This window comes from Cavia porcellus, unplaced genomic scaffold (assembly GCF_034190915.1).
Source record: "Cavia porcellus strain 051 isolate PalLab524CR breed Dunkin Hartley unplaced genomic scaffold, mCavPor4.1 scaffold_17, whole genome shotgun sequence".
Classification (NCBI taxonomy): Eukaryota; Metazoa; Chordata; class Mammalia; order Rodentia; family Caviidae; genus Cavia; species Cavia porcellus.
This window is the reverse complement of record NW_026947500.1, coordinates 26,250,512-26,267,816: the sequence shown is the minus strand read 5'-3', so window position 1 is coordinate 26,267,816 and position 17,305 is coordinate 26,250,512. Positions and strand designations below refer to the sequence as shown.

General features: G+C 43.8%; 1 protein-coding gene across 3 annotated transcripts in view; it reads left to right on the top strand.

Annotated features, from left to right (window-relative positions):
- The window catches only part of Chka (choline kinase alpha), a 57,100-nt gene that overhangs the window by 37,429 nt on the left and 2,366 nt on the right, over window positions 1–17,305 (top strand). For all 3 annotated transcript variants that reach the window (XM_063227640.1, XM_063227642.1, XM_063227639.1), the window contains 8 exons: window positions 5,401–5,514; window positions 6,799–6,932; window positions 7,269–7,373; window positions 8,252–8,310; window positions 10,796–10,883; window positions 11,340–11,448; window positions 13,633–13,739; window positions 14,770–14,851. In XM_063227640.1, the coding sequence (XP_063083710.1) occupies window positions 5,401–5,514; window positions 6,799–6,932; window positions 7,269–7,373; window positions 8,252–8,310; window positions 10,796–10,883; window positions 11,340–11,448; window positions 13,633–13,739; window positions 14,770–14,851 (798 nt within the window). The remainder of the gene's footprint in view (window positions 1–5,400; window positions 5,515–6,798; window positions 6,933–7,268; window positions 7,374–8,251; window positions 8,311–10,795; window positions 10,884–11,339; window positions 11,449–13,632; window positions 13,740–14,769; window positions 14,852–17,305) is intronic.

The following is a 17,305-nucleotide window of genomic DNA, read 5'->3' as shown; positions in this document are numbered from 1 at the left end:
CACCTTGTAAACTACTACCTTACTGAGCCCAGCCACCTCTAGGCTGCATCTGGAGCTAAACATTACTCGAAAAGAACTCCATACTTGGGGGGCAAGTTTCATTTTAGGGCTAGCAGCCTCCAATGGGCATTTGCCACTGCCTGGGAGCATTCTGCAATATGTTTATCTCCTGATGCTAGAAATCTATTTCAGGCTTCTATTTGCTCATCAGAATTTGCTGTCACTACCCTTAGTGGACAATAGAACTTCATTCTTTTTTTAAATGTGATCCTGGGGATAGAACCCAGGGGGTCAAACTTGTTAGACAGACACCCTCCTGCCAAGCTGCATTCCCAGCCCCACATTCTTCATGACTGCTTATCTTCTGTCCTTCACCTTCCTACTCAGGCCCTTCTTGTCTGCTTTTCCATGGACCTTCCCTTTTGAAGGACATTCTTCCTTGTATGTCACCCTTGGCTTTGCTTGTTTGAGTCTGAATTCTTGTCATCTACTTCCTTCTCTAGGTGAGATAGTGCTTATGGCTTATGCCTTCTTAACTCCCACGCCATCTTTGCTCCCACTGCTGACATATTTTTTCTTTTCTTTCTTTATTCTTTTTTTTTTTATTGCTTAGGGTTTTTTTTTAGAGGGGGATGAAACCTAGGGCCCTCTTGCACAGTAAACAAATGCTCTGCCACCAGCCCCCAGTAAGATTTCTTTTCTTTTCTTTCTTTTTTTTTTTCCCCAGTAAGATTTTGTGAGACAGAGTCTACTGTATCTGCTTTCGTCCCAATCTCCTTTTTTGGAGAAAAGTTTCAAAAGCACAGGAAAGCACAAAGGGAAATGTAATAAACACATTTTTTTCTGTTATACAGAATCACTAACTTAGTTTTGTCATGTGGCCTGGCTTCAAACACATTTCAAACACATTTTAGACTTACAGAGCAAGTTGCAAAATAGTATAGAGAGTTCCCATGTACCCCTTACCCAGCTTTCCTAATGTTCTCACAACTGGCTGATGAAAGCTATTTAAAGTAGGTACGGTGGCATAGATCTGTAATCCTGGCATTCTAGGAGCCTGAGGCAAGAGAACTGAAAGTTTGAGCCCAGCCTGGCTCAATTTGATGATTTAGCGAAACCCTGTCTCAAAATTAAAAAACAACAAAAAAGCTGGGGATTATAGCTCAGTGTGAAGGCTCTGGGTTCAAGCTCCAGTAATGCCCAAAAAACAAAACAAAACAAAAGTCATTTTCATTCCTTGCTTTTATCTCCTGTTCAGATCCTTCTACTGCTTTTGTTTACCCTTCGCCTCCCAGCTGGCACCTGTCCCCTTCACATCTTGTTTCGTCACCAACAGTTTCCCTGTTGTCAGATCCAGTGTCCTCTTTCTTTTCTCCTGTTGAACCCTGGGCAATGTCTGCACAGAATGCCTTAAGATGGCAGCTATCTTACCTCCCTTTGCCTCTGGATCCCCTTTCTGTTGCCTGTATTAAAGCCACTGGTTCATCTGGTGGATTGTAAATCTTTAATGGAATATGATAGTTTTGTTGCTTTTCTTTTCTTTTTCTTTTTTTTGAGCTGGAATTTGTGTAGCCTAGTCTGACCTTGAACTTGCTATCCTCTTGCCTCAGCCTCCTCAGTAGCTGGTTGTGCAGCGTCTGACTCAAGTGATATTTTAAATGAAATACAGTAGAAAATACTAGGAACTGGTTGTGGTGGCACACACTTGTGATCCTTTCACTCTAGGATCAAAAGCAGGAGGGTTGCAAGTTCAAGTCCAGCCTGGGTGACTTAGCAAGACTCTGTCTCAAATGAAAAATTAAATTACAAAAGGACTGGACAATGTAGCTCGGTGGGAAGGTCCCATGTTAAATCCCCTATATTATATACAAACAAAAATGTAGTAGAAAGCTTGCCTGCTCATGAGGATAGGTATTACTGTGTATAACATCTGGTGTATGTGTGGATGGTTGCTGTATAATAAATGCCTTTCTGATGATGCCATTTGGTTTGAAAGTGGTTGCTCTGAATGTTGGACATTCTTAAGCCCAGTGCTGCCTCCTTGTCTTCTGTTGCTGGGAGAGCTTACCACAGGAAGGGTTTTAAACACTCTCAGCATTTTGAAGACTTTGGAGTTTCTTTACCCCAACTTTTCCCTAGATCCCAGATTGTACTGCAAGCCGCTCCTGTGTTCTCCTTTGTCCTGCTTCCCCTTTCCCAAGTGTACCACCCCTTTCTACTCCTTGAATGTAGCACTCATTCCTCTTCAGACTGCTCACAACTCCTGCTTACCCTTGGGTCCCAGGTCGTAGCCATACCGTGTTCCATTCTTCTGTCCTTCCGTGGCAGTGACCCTGTCAGTCATTGTATTCATTCACTTATTGTCTATTTCCCCCAGATAGGTAGGCTCTTGTGTTTTGTTTTCCTGATGCTTGGCAAAGTGCTAAGTACGCAGCAGAAGCAAAAGTAGATTCTTGAAGTATTGCCCTTTTCTGGAGAAGTAGGACCAGTTGCTGTTGCATGGCCTTTGGCTAGCTCAGGCATGGTGTGAAGGTATAGACTGAGCCATATCTGTCTAGCGCTCTCTTGACCTTGTTCACTTGATTTCAGTATGGAGCTGAAAAGGCTTTGTGATCACAAAAAAGTGATTAGGAGTTGATCATTCTTCCTAACCTGTCATGCTTGTGTCTTTGGTATTTGCATTTGTTTTTTAACTCCAGATTCTATCCTCTACATGCCCTCTTTTCTTCCTAAATACTGAACTGCAGTGTTGCATAAGAATGTTTTATTTACAGTGTTCAAAACAGCAGGAAGAGAACTAGAAGACTAAGTCTCCACACCTGCTTGGCACTGTTTGTGAGCATGGCTCTGCTCTGGAGAGGAGTCTGGACAGTATAACAATAGTGCTGCCACATGTAAATCAGTCAGTTCCAGGAATCATGTTTTATTTGTTTGTTTAAAAACAGGGTCTCACTATGTAGTTTAGGCTGGCCTTGAATTCACTTTGTAGCCCAAGCTGGCCTTGAACTTGCCATAGTCCTCCTGCCTTAGTCTCCCAAGTGCTAGGATTACAGGCATGCCCATCTAGGAGTCCTCTGTTGAGTGGACATGATGTGCAAAATGCTGACCCTATTGAAATAATAAAGCAGGGCTTTACCTTATATGTAAAACTCTTGAATTTCAAATGTTAGAGGGTATTTTAGGTTAGATGTATGTGTGTGTTGTATACAGTGCACCCCCTTAATGCTCCAGTGTTATTCTATCATGTAGAAAATTAGAAAATTTGCTTGAATTCTTATAAAATTCGGGATACCTAGATAAAATAAATGCTCAGTCTACCCTTTGGATATGGGAGAGAATTATAATTTTGTGAGCGATTCTACACATGAGGTGAATGGCTGTGAAGAGACAGTGGCAGCCTGGTCTAGAGGCTGAGACTACTATTCTCCTGTCCTGGTGAGGTATTTAGGCTCCCTCAGTTTTGCAGTTTGTACAGTTCAGGAGGTGCAGCGGTCTCCAGAGTGCTAGCGTGTGCTGCCCTCCAAGGCAGGGCGTGTTCGGGGAAGCAGAGGATGCTTCATAAACCCTCTGGTGAGCTTCCCGGCAGTTTCCCGTGCTGGGCATGAAGGCAGCTGGGACCAGCCTGGGGACTTGTGAGTGGTGGGAAGCATTTCACCAACCATGTGAAGATGTTAGGTGCTGTCATTCTTTAAGAGTATAAAAAGTGAAAGCTGATCAAAACAGCTCTAAAATTCATTAACTTAATCAAATCAATACTATTTGTACACTATCAAAAACACCTAACTGGCCTGATGTTGTGGCGCATATCTTTAATCCCAGCACTTGGGAGGCTGAAGTGGGAGGATTGCTGTAAGTTTGAGGCCAGTCTTGGCTGCAAAGTGAGTTCAAATTCAGCCTGAAATACACAGCGAGACCTCTCAAAAAACAAACAAAACACATAGCTCGAAAATAGTAAATAAAGATTAAGCCTCAGAAAATAATGGTTAGACCATAATTGTGGGGATTACACAGATGATGATTAGGTTATAATTGTGGGAGATTACTGAAGAAAACATTTGCCCCTAAAAATGCAATGTAACTGAATTGCTTTTTACCTTAATGTGGTCCAGTGTCCCTTGGAAGTAGCTTCTTTTTGTTCCTACTAAGTCTGGCATTCTGTCATTGCCTAATGGTTCTCCTCCTAGTTTCTCAGTTTTTTGGTAATGTGAGTGCTTTAAAAAGTGTTCTGGGGGCTGGGGATTTAGCTCAGCGGCATAAGCGCCTGCCTTGCAAGCAGGCAATCGTGAGTTCGATCTCGGGTACCGATAAAAAGGAAAAAGACAAAAAAAAAAAAATATTCTGTTGGGATCATGTGCCTTATAGAATATTTCTTAAGGGGTGCATTGGGGTCATCAGAAATGTTTTCAGAAGGGGCTGGGGATTTAGCTCAGTGGCATAAGCGCCAGCCTTGCAAGTGTGCAGTCATGAGTTCGATCCCTGGTACCAATGAAAAAAAAAGAAATGTTTTCAGAATACACCTATTGTTCCTTCCTTACATGTATCAGTTTAGAAACTTAGGATCAAAAATAAATAACTTATTTAAATTAAAAGAAGAAAGAAACTCAGGATCTGGACCAAGGAAGGTCTTTTGTCTGCAAGAGATTCAGGGCACCTGGTTAAGAATGACTTTTTCCATGCATTGACTCCCAACACATGGAAACTCATAAGCTATAATTTACTATTCAAGGACAAAAGACTAAGGAATTCGAATTGAGACAAAAGGATGGACTTTGAAGGCAGAATGATTTTAGTTATCAGGACTGAAGATACAACATAGGAGCCTTGTAGAGACTTCAGCAGGAATCCAAACAGTAGAAGGGGAAAGATTGAAAATACAAAGTTGAAATTGGAAACCTAGCATGAATGCTACATGCCAGGGCACTTTGAACCAAAAAGTCATAGGCCCCAGGCCTAAATCAGTAGTTGTCAAACTTACTAGAGCCACAGGCCAATGTGATAGGCAGAGGCCTTTGGATCCTTGACTTTCAACAGGCAGTGCCGGTGCAAAGGCAGGTCAACTACACCACAGTGCCTGGGACTGTGGTCTTTGTACGTGGCCAGCAGTGAAACTTATGTAGGTTGTAAGAGAGAGAAGCAATGCGAGCTTCAATAGATGGTGGTTCTAATTTTGGAATCAGCTGACCTAAAATAAACTTAAATTTTAAGTCTTATCCATGTAGTATAATGCTTGCAAGCATGGATCCTGCAGATTGTAAAATGTATAATTCTCGATCCTCTTATTTCATATTTACAGTAGGGTGATGCCCACATTAGAGTGTCAGTGAGGACTGAAAGAAACTGCTTATGGGAAAGTGCTTCTGCTGCCTCAGAAAACACCTTGTTTGTTGCCTTCTGTTTTAGGGGGCTGAAGCCATGGTTCTGGAAAGTGTTATGTTTGCCATTCTCGCAGAAAGGTCGCTTGGGCCAAAACTCTATGGCATATTTCCTCAAGGCCGACTGGAGCAGTTCATCCCGGTAAGATGTGTATATAAACTGTCAGTTGACAAGAACCACAGATAGAAGCTGGGTTCCTTGTCTTACTTTGACAGAACCCTGAAATGCTATGGTATGAAATGATAAATGTGACCTGTGTTGCTAAACTGGATCAGAAAAATCAGAAAAACATTTTTTTAAAATACATACCAGAATTTTTTTTTCTCCTACAAAGACAGAGTCATCCAAATTAAAGTACATGTGAGATTCACTATTTCACCATCCCCTGAGCCTTTCCTTTTACACTTTATTGTCCACCTCTGGGGCTCAGTGTATACAGCCTAATGCTAGAGGGCTGGCGGAGGCTGACTCAGCAGTGGAGTGCTTGCCTGGCATGCAGAGAACTCTGAATTCAGTCCCTAGCACCTGCCAACCATAAAGACTCTGCACAAACAAAAATAGTGCCACAAATTAAAGTTTTAAAAAAGGGCAGGGGACCCAGTATAACTCAGTGGCAGAATCCTTCCCTGGCACACACAAAACCCTTTGTTCAGTTCCCAACACTTCCAATGAAACGAAAACTAAAAAATAAGTCACTGTGTGCTTGTCCAATGTGGCCCCTTGAAGCCCTCTGTATGCCAGGCCAGATGCAAGAAACACTGAGCAGCTGGCTGGAAGGCCTCCTGCTCAGGACTCTACTTCCCTGCCAAGTGGCAGAGCAGGGCCTCCGGCTGAGGGAGGAGCGAGGGGCTGGGCTGTGCTGTGCTGCGCACAGACTTGCCAACTTGGGTCCAGTGAACACACTGTAACTTTAAAGGGCAGAATCATAGCTTATAGAAGAGAACCTTCTATTAAAATTTACAGACAACTTATTCATGATTAAAAAGGATTTCTCATGCAGCAGACCCTGGAAGGAGGATTTTCACTGTAGAAGTGCCATGGCAGTTGCTGGGTCACTGTCTGTGGGAATACAGTGTCAATTCTTTGTTTTGTAACAGGAATTAAACTCAGGATCAGGCAGGCACTTTGCTGCTGAGCTACATCCCCGCCCCAACAATGTCAATTCTTTTTTTTTTTTTTTTTTTGTCTTTTTCCTTTTTATTGGTACCCGAGATCGAACTCACGACTGCCTGCTTGCAAGGCAGGCGCTTATGCCGCTGAGCTAAATCCCCAGCCCCAACAATGTCAATTCTTAAGGGAACTTAGGGCTTTGGTAACACTTAAATGCCCTACAGAGACTGGCTTCTCATTCTTAGGAAGGTGTAATCTCAGACTGCCAACTTTGCTGATTAAACATCGATTTTTTATTTATTTTTTTAATTGCAGAGCAGACGATTAGACACTGATGAATTAAGTTTGCCAGATATTTCTGCAGAAATAGCTGAAAAAATGGCTACATTTCATGGTATGAAAATGCCATTCAATAAGGAACCCAAATGGCTTTTTGGAACAATGGAAAAGTAAGTGGTCAGTATGAACTGCCTGCAGGGTAGGAGAGGCCCTCTCTTGGTTCATTGATGTGCAGGTTTTGGTTCTGGTGTTTGTCTCCTGAATAAGTCTGTCTTGTATAAATGCATGAAGCCATCAACTTTTGGACCAAGAAGGAAGTGCAGTTTGCAGAAATGCTGGTGGGGGCGGTGGCTTTGAGTGCTATGGTTCCCAGCTATTCCCTTTCCCTCCTGTGGACAGGAGCATTCCTGACTTGTGACTGTGTTGGTAGGTGTCAGGTGGGTAACTGAGGCTCAGACTGCACCTTGAACTGAGCAGTGGTCCTTTGCCCTCCTTTGTTTACATAGATACCTAGATCAAGTGCTGAAAATTAAGTTTACTGAAGAATTCAGAGTAAAAACACTCCAGAAGTTCCTCAGTTACAACCTGCCTTTGGAACTGGAAACACTGAGGTGAGTGTTTGCTTCTATTTGCTGAGTAGGCACATCTTTCCAGAAGAGTAAATATTCTTAGTCGTTAAAGTTGTCAGTTGAATAAGCTTACTCCAAGCCTGGCACCTCACGCCACTTTTGCAGGATGGTTTAGCATGTGAGTTTTGTCATCTCATGTGTTCCATGTATGCTGTCACTTCATCTCTCAGTCCAGGAACACTGTGTGGAGGAGGCAGTCTCTCAGAGAAATGTCTGCTGCATAGAGCAAGACAGTCTGTGGGACATTAGCACAGACTAGGGGACGAAAATGGATGAGAGGTGTGGTTCAACCTAACCTTGGGGTGACAGCTCTTGAGACTGATCCACTGTGGTGTTCTCAGGGCGCGGCTGGGGCAGGCACTTACACTTCTAACCAGCAGTTACACCTCCAATTACTTGGCTCTCTCAGAGTCTGCTGTGCAGGCCAGTGTGTTGATGGTGAGGAAATGTGAGCAAGACATTTTATTAGGACAGAAAACAGATGTCAAATTGTGATACATGCTGGGAAGGGAACATAGACCAAAGCAGACCGACAGATGAGTCTGCTTTGCATCAGTGGTGAGAGAAGGGCTGTCTGAGGAGGGACCATGCAGGGTGGCTGCTGAGGAGAACAGTGTGTGGAAAGGTCCTGCTGCAGAAGGAACTTCGAGTACAGAGAGGCTTGTGTGACTTGGTGCTGGGAACTGTGGTAGAGCTATTACCACATGGTCACATGTGTTTCAGAATTCACATGAAAACTTCTTTGTGAGACTGTGTGTTGCATTGAAGCACTAACACTGTGTTGGCCATGCTAAGAGTAGGGCAGTGGCTTCTGACTTAAAAGTTGACAGCTACAAGTGAAACCTTCCTTCCTTTTTCAGATTATTGCTTGAATCTACTTTGTCTCCAGTTGTGTTTTGTCATAATGACTGTCAAGAAGGTAAGAATGGCCACATGCCGAAGATAGGATTCAGGTGTGCCATAGATGCCAGATGATTGTCGGGAGTGTTAGATGTATCAGTTTGTGATGCACCCAGACAGCTATTGTGTAACTTCCCGAAAGAATGAGAGAAACTGGGTGCCAGGGGACATGCCTATAATCCCGGCTGCTTGGATGACTGATGCAGGAGGGACACAAATTTAAGACCATCTTAGACAATCTTTTGAGATGCCTTTTCAGAAAAAATAAGGGCTGACGGTGTACCTTACTTGTGAGCACTTGCCTTAGAGCATGCATGAGTCCCTAGTATCACAAATGAGTTTTTAAAAAGACCGAGACTTATACACATATCAGAAAAATCTCCAGGATATGTTAATAGGAGAAGCAAATTTCAGGAAAGAAACACATAGTGGAGAGTCATTCCATTTCTACTAACAGCAAATATTTACATGGGGAAACTCTGAGATAATAGTCACTAAACCAGGGATTTAGGACCAAGGACTTAACGCTTTTTGTAAGTCATATGTTATGAATTGTGTTTAACTCCTGAAAGATGGCTTCATCAAGCAGAAGCAGTAAAAGACCAAGGTCATCTCCCTAGTCACGTGGGCCCTTCCTCCCACACCGAGCAGCACAGGAAGCTTATCAGCTTGCTTTCTCTGTTAATATTGGTGTGTACACCGTGAATGATTTCAGTTGCTCTGCTCAGAAAACAACAATGCCACATGTGCCTTACTGTAACAGAATGTTACCCAATGTGATTTCCAGTTTCATAGTTTAATCAGAGTTGCATGTAATTATGCAGCTCCTACTGAGGCCACCAACATTGCTTAGTCATGACAGCTGTGCTTCTTCCTCAGGCCCTGCTTGGCTAGCTCAACAGTCGTGTGCGTGTGCGTGTGTGTGTGTGTGTGTGTGTGTGTGTGCCATTAAAAAATGTTATTAGTACTTTTGCCATACATAATGATCACATTCATCATACAGAATTTATAATACACCTTAATTTGTCTTTTTCCCTCCATCCCCATCACCTCCCTTCAACCCTTCATCCCCTTCACATTTACAAAAGCTTTGCTTCCATTTTTTCCCACCCATTCTTTATTTTTAATCTTTTTCCCTTCCTACCCGCCCCCTTCCCCACTCCCCTTCCCATTTGAACACGTTCTTGCTGCTTCCCAGTGTCTATCCTCGTTGTGTTTTTGAGATAGTGTTTCACTGTGTTGCTCAGACTGGTCTTGGGCCTAAGTGTTCCTTTAGCCTCAGCATTCCAGGTACCTGGACTGTAGGCATGCACCACTGTGCCTGGCTCTTGATTTGTTCTATTTTTTACTGAGACAGGATCTTGCTATGTTGCTCTGGCTGGCTCCAAACCCTTGAGCCCAACTGATCTTCCTGCCTGGCAAACTTGCTTTTAGTTCCAGAATAGTCCCTTGTGAAGGCTCGTCATCAATGAGTCCTTGGTTTGAGCCTAACTTCTTTACACTATATAAAGTATAATATATATGAGACATTATATAAAGTATACTATAGATTATATATAATATGTATATATATACTTTATAGTTGACTCTTGCTGGCTGTCTCAAATGGAGCAGGACCAGAAATTGCAGCTACAGCTTTGGGTGTTAGCCATACCTTTATGGTAGTGATGGAGTGATGAACAGCATAGACATCACCAGAGATAAACGAGGAGGAGGTCATCTGGCTTAGTGACGGAGAAGTGTGTGAAGGGACAGATATGGGAGGTGTACATTCATTTTGATTTGCTGCTTTGAATATCTGCTTCTAGTTCTTTTCATTGCTGTTGAAAACAGGAAAACTATGCTTCTGAGCCTGGGAGCATAACCTCTTCTCAGAAACCCTGAGAGGGAGAGAGCCAAACATTCAGCGGAGGTTCCCTTCCTGGTGCCCACCTGCCCCTTTTGTGGTGCTGAGATACTGAGCAGTGAAGATTGTGGGGATCTGGGGAGCATGGGCGTCACAGTGCTACTGCTGGAGCCTCCTTGGGAGGGAACACCAGGCAGAGCAGCACAGTGGGGCTCTGTTGTGACTGTACTTCCGTGGCATCCTCAGTAGGGAGGACACCATGACAGCTTGGCGCTGGTGTGCCCAGCCAGCCCTGCTAGCAGCCGAATCTCAAGGCTGCAGATAAGGAGGGGTGTGGGACCAGAGAGCTCCATTGTACCCTGTAGGAAACGATCAGAAAAAACATTCCTCAGACAGTGAATGAGAGGTTGGGCATTGTTCCACCGTGAATGAGGGCTCCCAAAAGGACCAGGGCCATGGGCAGGGTGGGTTTGCTATCTGCCTACCAGGGGCCGACCCATGTAGCATGTCCATGTCCTATGCTCATGGTATCGGTGAGACCTAATGCCAGAGTCCGTCAAGGGCCCCCGCAGGGCCTGAAGAACTCTCAGCTTTGCCCTCTGAGGACTTGATTTTTCTGTTGTGAAATCTAAGTCTTGCTACCCCAACTTCTTTGCAGGTAATATCTTATTGCTGGAAGGCCGAGAAAATTCTGAAAAGCAAAAACTGATGCTGATTGACTTTGAGTACAGCAGTTATAATTACAGGTAATATATTACAGTCAGAGGCATATCTTTCAGTACTGTTTTCTGAAACATTTATGAAACAAGTCCTGGAGAAAAAAAGTGAAAACAGTGTACCAAGTTGAAAGCATCTTCTCCTGGAAGCGAAGGCACCTGTCCAGAGAAGCCATGGCACAGGCCTGCTTTACCCTGGCTGGCTGTGTAGTCAGGAGCTGCAGTGTCATTCACATCCAGTTTTGTCCTTGTCTTTGGGCTGCAGAAGTACTGGCTACAGGAGACGTGCACGCTCGAGCAGCGGTTCCGGCAGCCTCTGTATAGCTTCAGTCAGCTGCAGTTCTGAGAATGTCCTAATTGTGTCTCCCTGTGACTAAAGCTGCCACACCCCTGTGTGCTCAGGAAGTCCAGTGGTCTGGCCTGATCATTTTTCTCCTGGTCGGGGAGCTGGCAGCGTGCCTCATGCTCTGTCCTCTTCTCTTTCAGAGGATTCGACATTGGGAATCACTTCTGTGAATGGATGTATGATTATACCTATGAAAAGTATCCTTTTTTCACAGCAAATGTTCAGAAGTATCCCACCAAGAAACAGCAGGTAGGAGATTAATTTTTGATAGACTTGATGAGTTAGCTCTATACTCAAATCAATTTTAGACAGGCAGAATTACTTGTGGTTTTGGTTTTTATTGTTTTTGTGGTACTGAACCCAGGACTTCTTTGCTCACAAGTTACTTTACCTCTGAGCTATGCCCTCAGCCCTTTTGTATTTTATTGTGAGATAGGGTCTCACTAAGTTGCTCAGATTGGTCTTAAACTTTTTGATCTTCCTACCTCAGTCAGCATTCCTAAGCTAGTACTTCATTTTCAAAAATACTTCTTTAAAATTGTACTCTTGATTAGGTAACCCTTCTGCCAAGTTTAAATTTTTTCCCCCCGATAAATATTGATTCAAGAGCTGGGTGTGGTGGCTCACGCCTGTAATCGGCACTCAGGAGGCTGAGTGAGGCAGGAGGATTTTTGCGCGTTCAAGACCAGTCTGGGCTACAAAGTGAGCTCAAGACCAGCCTGAACTGCATATGAAGACCCTGTCTCAAAAAGACAAAAATATAGATAGATAGATAGATAGATAGAGATAGAGATATAGATATATCTGTCTATATCTAAGGTATCTATCTATATCTATAACACTTGAGTCTAGTTTTTTCTTAATCCCTGTGCCAGAGACATGGCCTTCTTTGTAGTCCCTCCAGCTTTTTCCAGAAGTCCTGCCATCACTGCTTTCCGGGTTTATTTTGGTCATTGCCCTTCCTCTGTGCATTTCACACTGCAAAGAGAAGCAAACCTGGGCACCATGATTTATTAGCCAAAGGGAAATGCCTTTGGTGTGAACAGTTCCCTTCCTGTCCTCAGTTTCTGGAGGCTGGTGATTATGTGGACACTCATTTCTTGTGTGAATGCTCTTGGCCACTGCTGAGGCTCTGGGTAGTGGTACAGTGGGTCAGTGTGAGTGTGTGCCAGGGCTGCCTCAGCACTGAGGGGAAGAGCTGCTGGGCTGCCTGCAGATCCCCCGCTGCTGCACCACAGTGCTAGCCACAGGATCTCAGCCTGTGTCACACACACGGATTGGAGCCAGCTGCCTGGATAAGGAGTCTTCAGGGATGGCTGTTTGCGTGTGGACTTGCTGAGGGCTAGAATTTGTAACTTCTCTCTTCTGACCACATTTTAAAGCTAATTGAGATAAACTTGAACATGTTGAAAACCAGGGGTCAGGATTCCATGAGATGGAAAGGTAGGGGAAGATGGGACTACTCAGCTTGGGGGAAGAGCACAGCTGCCATCTTTGAGTATTTGAGTTGTTGCAGGTGGGAGAGAGATTATAAAGCAGGTGTGCTGAAACGGGTGAGAACTGTCAGACTCAGAAGGCAAGAGTGAATGTTGGTCAGAGCAGAGTCCATCTCAGTGAAAGCTAGAGCTTTATAACCTGGACAGCAACCTGTAAATTTTAGGACCTTCCCTTCTCATGTTGGTTTCTGGAAAGTTCTGAAGATGGGTGTGGGGCTTTATCAGATGTCTTCCTTCATTTGTTGAAGTAATCTCATATCTTTCTTTAGTCTGTTATGAAATATCTTTAAATGTTTTAACCATTCTGGAGCTCAGTGTTTGAATGAACTGTATTATTTTGTAATACTCTGGTAGAGTTGTAGGTAACTGTTTTCTCTCCAAATTTAAATGTAACTTTGCCAGTTTATTAAATGTGAAAATAATCGTGACATCTCAGGGTAGGAAGGTACTTTGCCTTGTGTAGTCCAGTGTCCACTAAGGAAACGCCTGCAGTGAATACCAGGCCACTCTGGAGTCCCATGACTGCATGTTTGTGGCAACCCTATGTGGCATAGTGGCCAGTATGGCAAAAAGTTCAATGTCAGCCTGCCCTGCTTTGAGATCAGACAGTGAAAAACATGTGGATTTGATTAGGAAAAAAATGGTCTTAGCCAAGTCACATTCTCCAGAAGTGCTGGTGGTAGCAAGCATGTCACACCAAGGACTTCTGTGCACCAAGCTAGCAGGGACCTGTAGGTGCTTACTGCAGGGCGCAGCCCTGGTTCAGCTCTGGCACATAACAGCCAGACTCACCACAGACCTCCCTGTGATGGCGGAGTCTGGTCAGTCACAGGGTGTGTGTGTGTGTGTGTGTGTGTGTGTGTCTGCTTTGTGGCAGCTGTTGATAGTGTGTGCTTTAAACCAACATAGAACCTAACACAGTTGCTTCTTTTTTAAGCTCCATTTTATTTCCAGTTACTTGGCTACATTCCAAAACGACTTTGAAAACCTCAGTAGTGAAGAAAAATTCACTATAGAAGAAGAAATGTTGCTTGAAGTCAATAGGTAACTTTTTCCCTTTTTTAATTTCTAAAGGTAGCACCATACTGCGTTGTGAACTATTCCGGATACTCGGAATCGAACTCAGAGCCTCATGCTTACCAGGCAGGCGCTGTGCCACTGAGCTAAATCCCTGGCCTTTATGAACTATTTTGAGCTTTTTCTCAATAGCTCTCAAAGCAGGGACCTAAAACATCAGATTTTGCAAAGTTCTAGGTCATAGTTTATTTATGCTTCTTTTTAGTGGGTTGTTCCCATTGTTGCAGTGGTTGTGACAGTTTGAACACCTTTGGGCCACCTTTTCTGCTTTCCCATCACAAGTTGTCTCTTCGGGGTCCTCAGCCTGTTCACCCCTCTCACTGAGCCTGCTGCTCCCATCCTGCCCCTAGGTTCCAGTGGCACACAGAGTCTGCTGTCCTCTTTCTTGAATGGGTGGAAACAGAAAAACGCACTGGTAGAGAACCCTACGTGAAGGGCAGCACCCAGGGACCACCAGGAGCTGGAGGAAGGCTGGCAAGGGTGCTAGGGCAGAGCTTTACCCCAGAGGACTGTTTGAAGAGGAACTGGGGCTCCCAGTGATGGGATGGAGCGGGGGACAGGGTGTGGTGACGAGTCTCACATGCTTCTCCTTGTGTGAGGCGAGGATGGATTTGAGAAGCCTCTACTCAGGAGCGGCCTCCCTCTGGTCTCCTGCAAAAGGTCGTGGGTTTTCAGAGCTGCCACTTGGTTGCTGAGGCTGTGCACTTGCAGCAAAGATGGATTCTCTCAACAAGGCCACCGCAACCCTGCCATGTCCTGAGAGTGTCACTCTGTGACTTGTCATTGTGCTCACACCGCAAGCCCACTAGCTCCAGGCCAGAGGTGGGAAGAGGCCAGGAGTGGTCTCCCCTGGTCTCAGTCCCCACATAGTCCCATGCAGTTGGTAAGGCAGAGGGTGCCCCAGAGCTGACTTCTGAGTCACAGGGGCCTGGCCTGCATGAAATCACTGCACATCTGTGGCTGACACTCATGTGTGTTTCTCATTTTGTAATTACAGGTTCGCCCTTGCTTCCCATTTCTTCTGGGGACTTTGGTCCATTGTACAGGCCAAGATTTCATCCATTGAATTTGGGTACATGGTATGTTTGAGGGACAGTTCTCTTCTACTTTCAGGAATAGAATACTACAATATGCGTCAGTTCTTGGTGGCAACTGATCAAATGTGATAACCTGCCTGCACCGGGACACCATAGCTCTTTGAGCCCTTCTCACTGACCCTGTGGTTGCCTGTGGAAGTCACCTCTTTTTCAGCCTCTCAGAGAAATGCTAGATAGGCCTGCAGTCTGAGTGAGGCATGGTGGGATTGGGTCTGGAAAGTGCAGTCCTTGAAGTGAGCCCTTTCTGACAGAGGGGACATTAAATGATTTTGTAGGCAGTGCAAAGGGCACTTTACCACTGTTGACACAAGCACATTTGTAACCAAACTAGGCTGTCATTGTATTCTGTGTTAAGAACTGTCCTTGAAAAAAAAAGAACTGTCCTTGACATAGACCCATTTTTAACCTGTAGATAAACTGTCATATCAGGGGCGTGAGGGTTTGGGTAAAGATGGGGCATAACATGAAGGTCTGGCATCTAGTGAGTTCCCTTTCTTTAAAACACATAGTGAGAAATTACCAGTTCATTTTGTCCGTCTCAGTCCTAGGAATTCTAGTTCTAGGCAGGTTTATAATGCAGACACACCATTAGGCAAAGAAATGAGGAAATTTACAGTTTAAAAGTTTTTTTCTGTTTGCAGTGCTGGGGATTGGAGCCAGGGCCTTTGTACTTAGGTATATCTCCAGCCCTGTCTATCTGTCCATATTTTGAAAAAGAGTTTTGCCAAATTATTAAGTTGCCCAGATTCTGCTTAAACTTGAGATTTTTCTCAACCTTTGCCTCCTAGAGTGCTGCAATTACCATGCCCAGCTTGAAAAGTTAAATTTTTAAAGCAGATTTGAAGTCATGGTCAAATAATATTGTAAGACAAAGCAGACTTCAAGATAAGGAATATTACCAGAGATAAGCATGTTTTCTGATAAAGGTATCAAGTCATCAAAAAAGCATAAAATCCTACATGTATGTGTAGCTGTCTTGCTGCTAAGGGCATGGAACAAAACCCAGTGAGACTGAAGGAAGACATGGGCAAATGCACAGTGTCACCAAGCAGTGACAGTGACAGACAACGGGAATAACACTTACTCAACTGACTTGACATTTATCAAATTCCCAACAACTGCATACATAATGTATCAGAATTGTTGGGGTTTAGCTAAAGCGATGTTTAGAAACTTACAGCTTTATAAAATGAATGTTTACTTAGATAGACACCACAAAAGAGTGAAGTTCTCAGACTTCACATGACTTAAGTTTCTACCTTAAGTATCCAAAGAAAACCCAAATTAAGCTAAAGGTAAATAATATGATCAAAACAAGAGTAATAGACCAAAATCTAGAGAAAATTGGTGAAAACAAAGTTGGTCCTTTGAAAATACCAGTAAAAATTTATAAACTTCTAGCTATACAATTAAAAGGAACAAATGGAAAGGAAGACACACATAAACAGTACTGCGAGTCAAAGAGAAGACCTCCTGTAGGTCCTGTGGACGTGGAACAGTAGCCATTTAGGGACAGCTTTATACATTCGGCAACACACAGCTGAGTGTACGTGGCTAGGGGTAGAGATGACCAAAACTGACAGAAATAGCATGTATTAGTTAAATAAACTAAATTCATAATGGGTTCTTTCTATGGAATAAAATCAGGCTCAGATGGTTTCCTTGGTGAGTGTCATCAAAACATTTAAGGAGGAAACACTAATCCTGCACAAACTATGGTATGTTGCCCATCATTTGGTGAGACCAGCATTATCTTGATACCAAATGTAGACAAGGCCATGTCAAGGAAATTAGATCAAATTCATTTTATTTCATGGAGAAAAAGGAAAAAAAAATTAGGTCGGTGTCTTTCATGAACATTGCATAAAAATATATGTATATAAACATGAGCCCAAATTAAAACACTATCTTATACAAAAGGAGACTACATCATGACTTAGTGGCATTTATTCCTGGAAGGCATGGTCAGCTAAAAATCGAATGTGATTCTTCATATTAACAGAGTCAAGATGAAGAATCACATGATTGTCTCAGTGAATTCAGGAACTGACAAAGCTCAATACTCAGTCATGATAAAACATCTCAGCAGACTAGCAATGGAGGGACGCTTAACCAGATAGAGGGTGCATGCGAGGAGCTCTCCGCTGACACAATTGTTGGTGAAGAACTGCATGCCCCTCCCCGCCCCACGCACCGCAGGGCTAGGTGCTCCTGCCCTCCCTGCCTCTCAGCGCATTGGAGCTCCTCCTGAGCAGGCATGCTGGGAAGGAGGAGGGCACTGCCTTTACTCTATGGATGGTGCACATCCTCACCTGTGTCATGTACATTTAAATGTACATGGAGTACATTTAAAACTAGAGTTCAACAGAACTAGCCAGTTTAATGAGCTATTCGCAGGATATCAGGGCCAAAAACGAAAGTCAGTTGTGCCAGCAA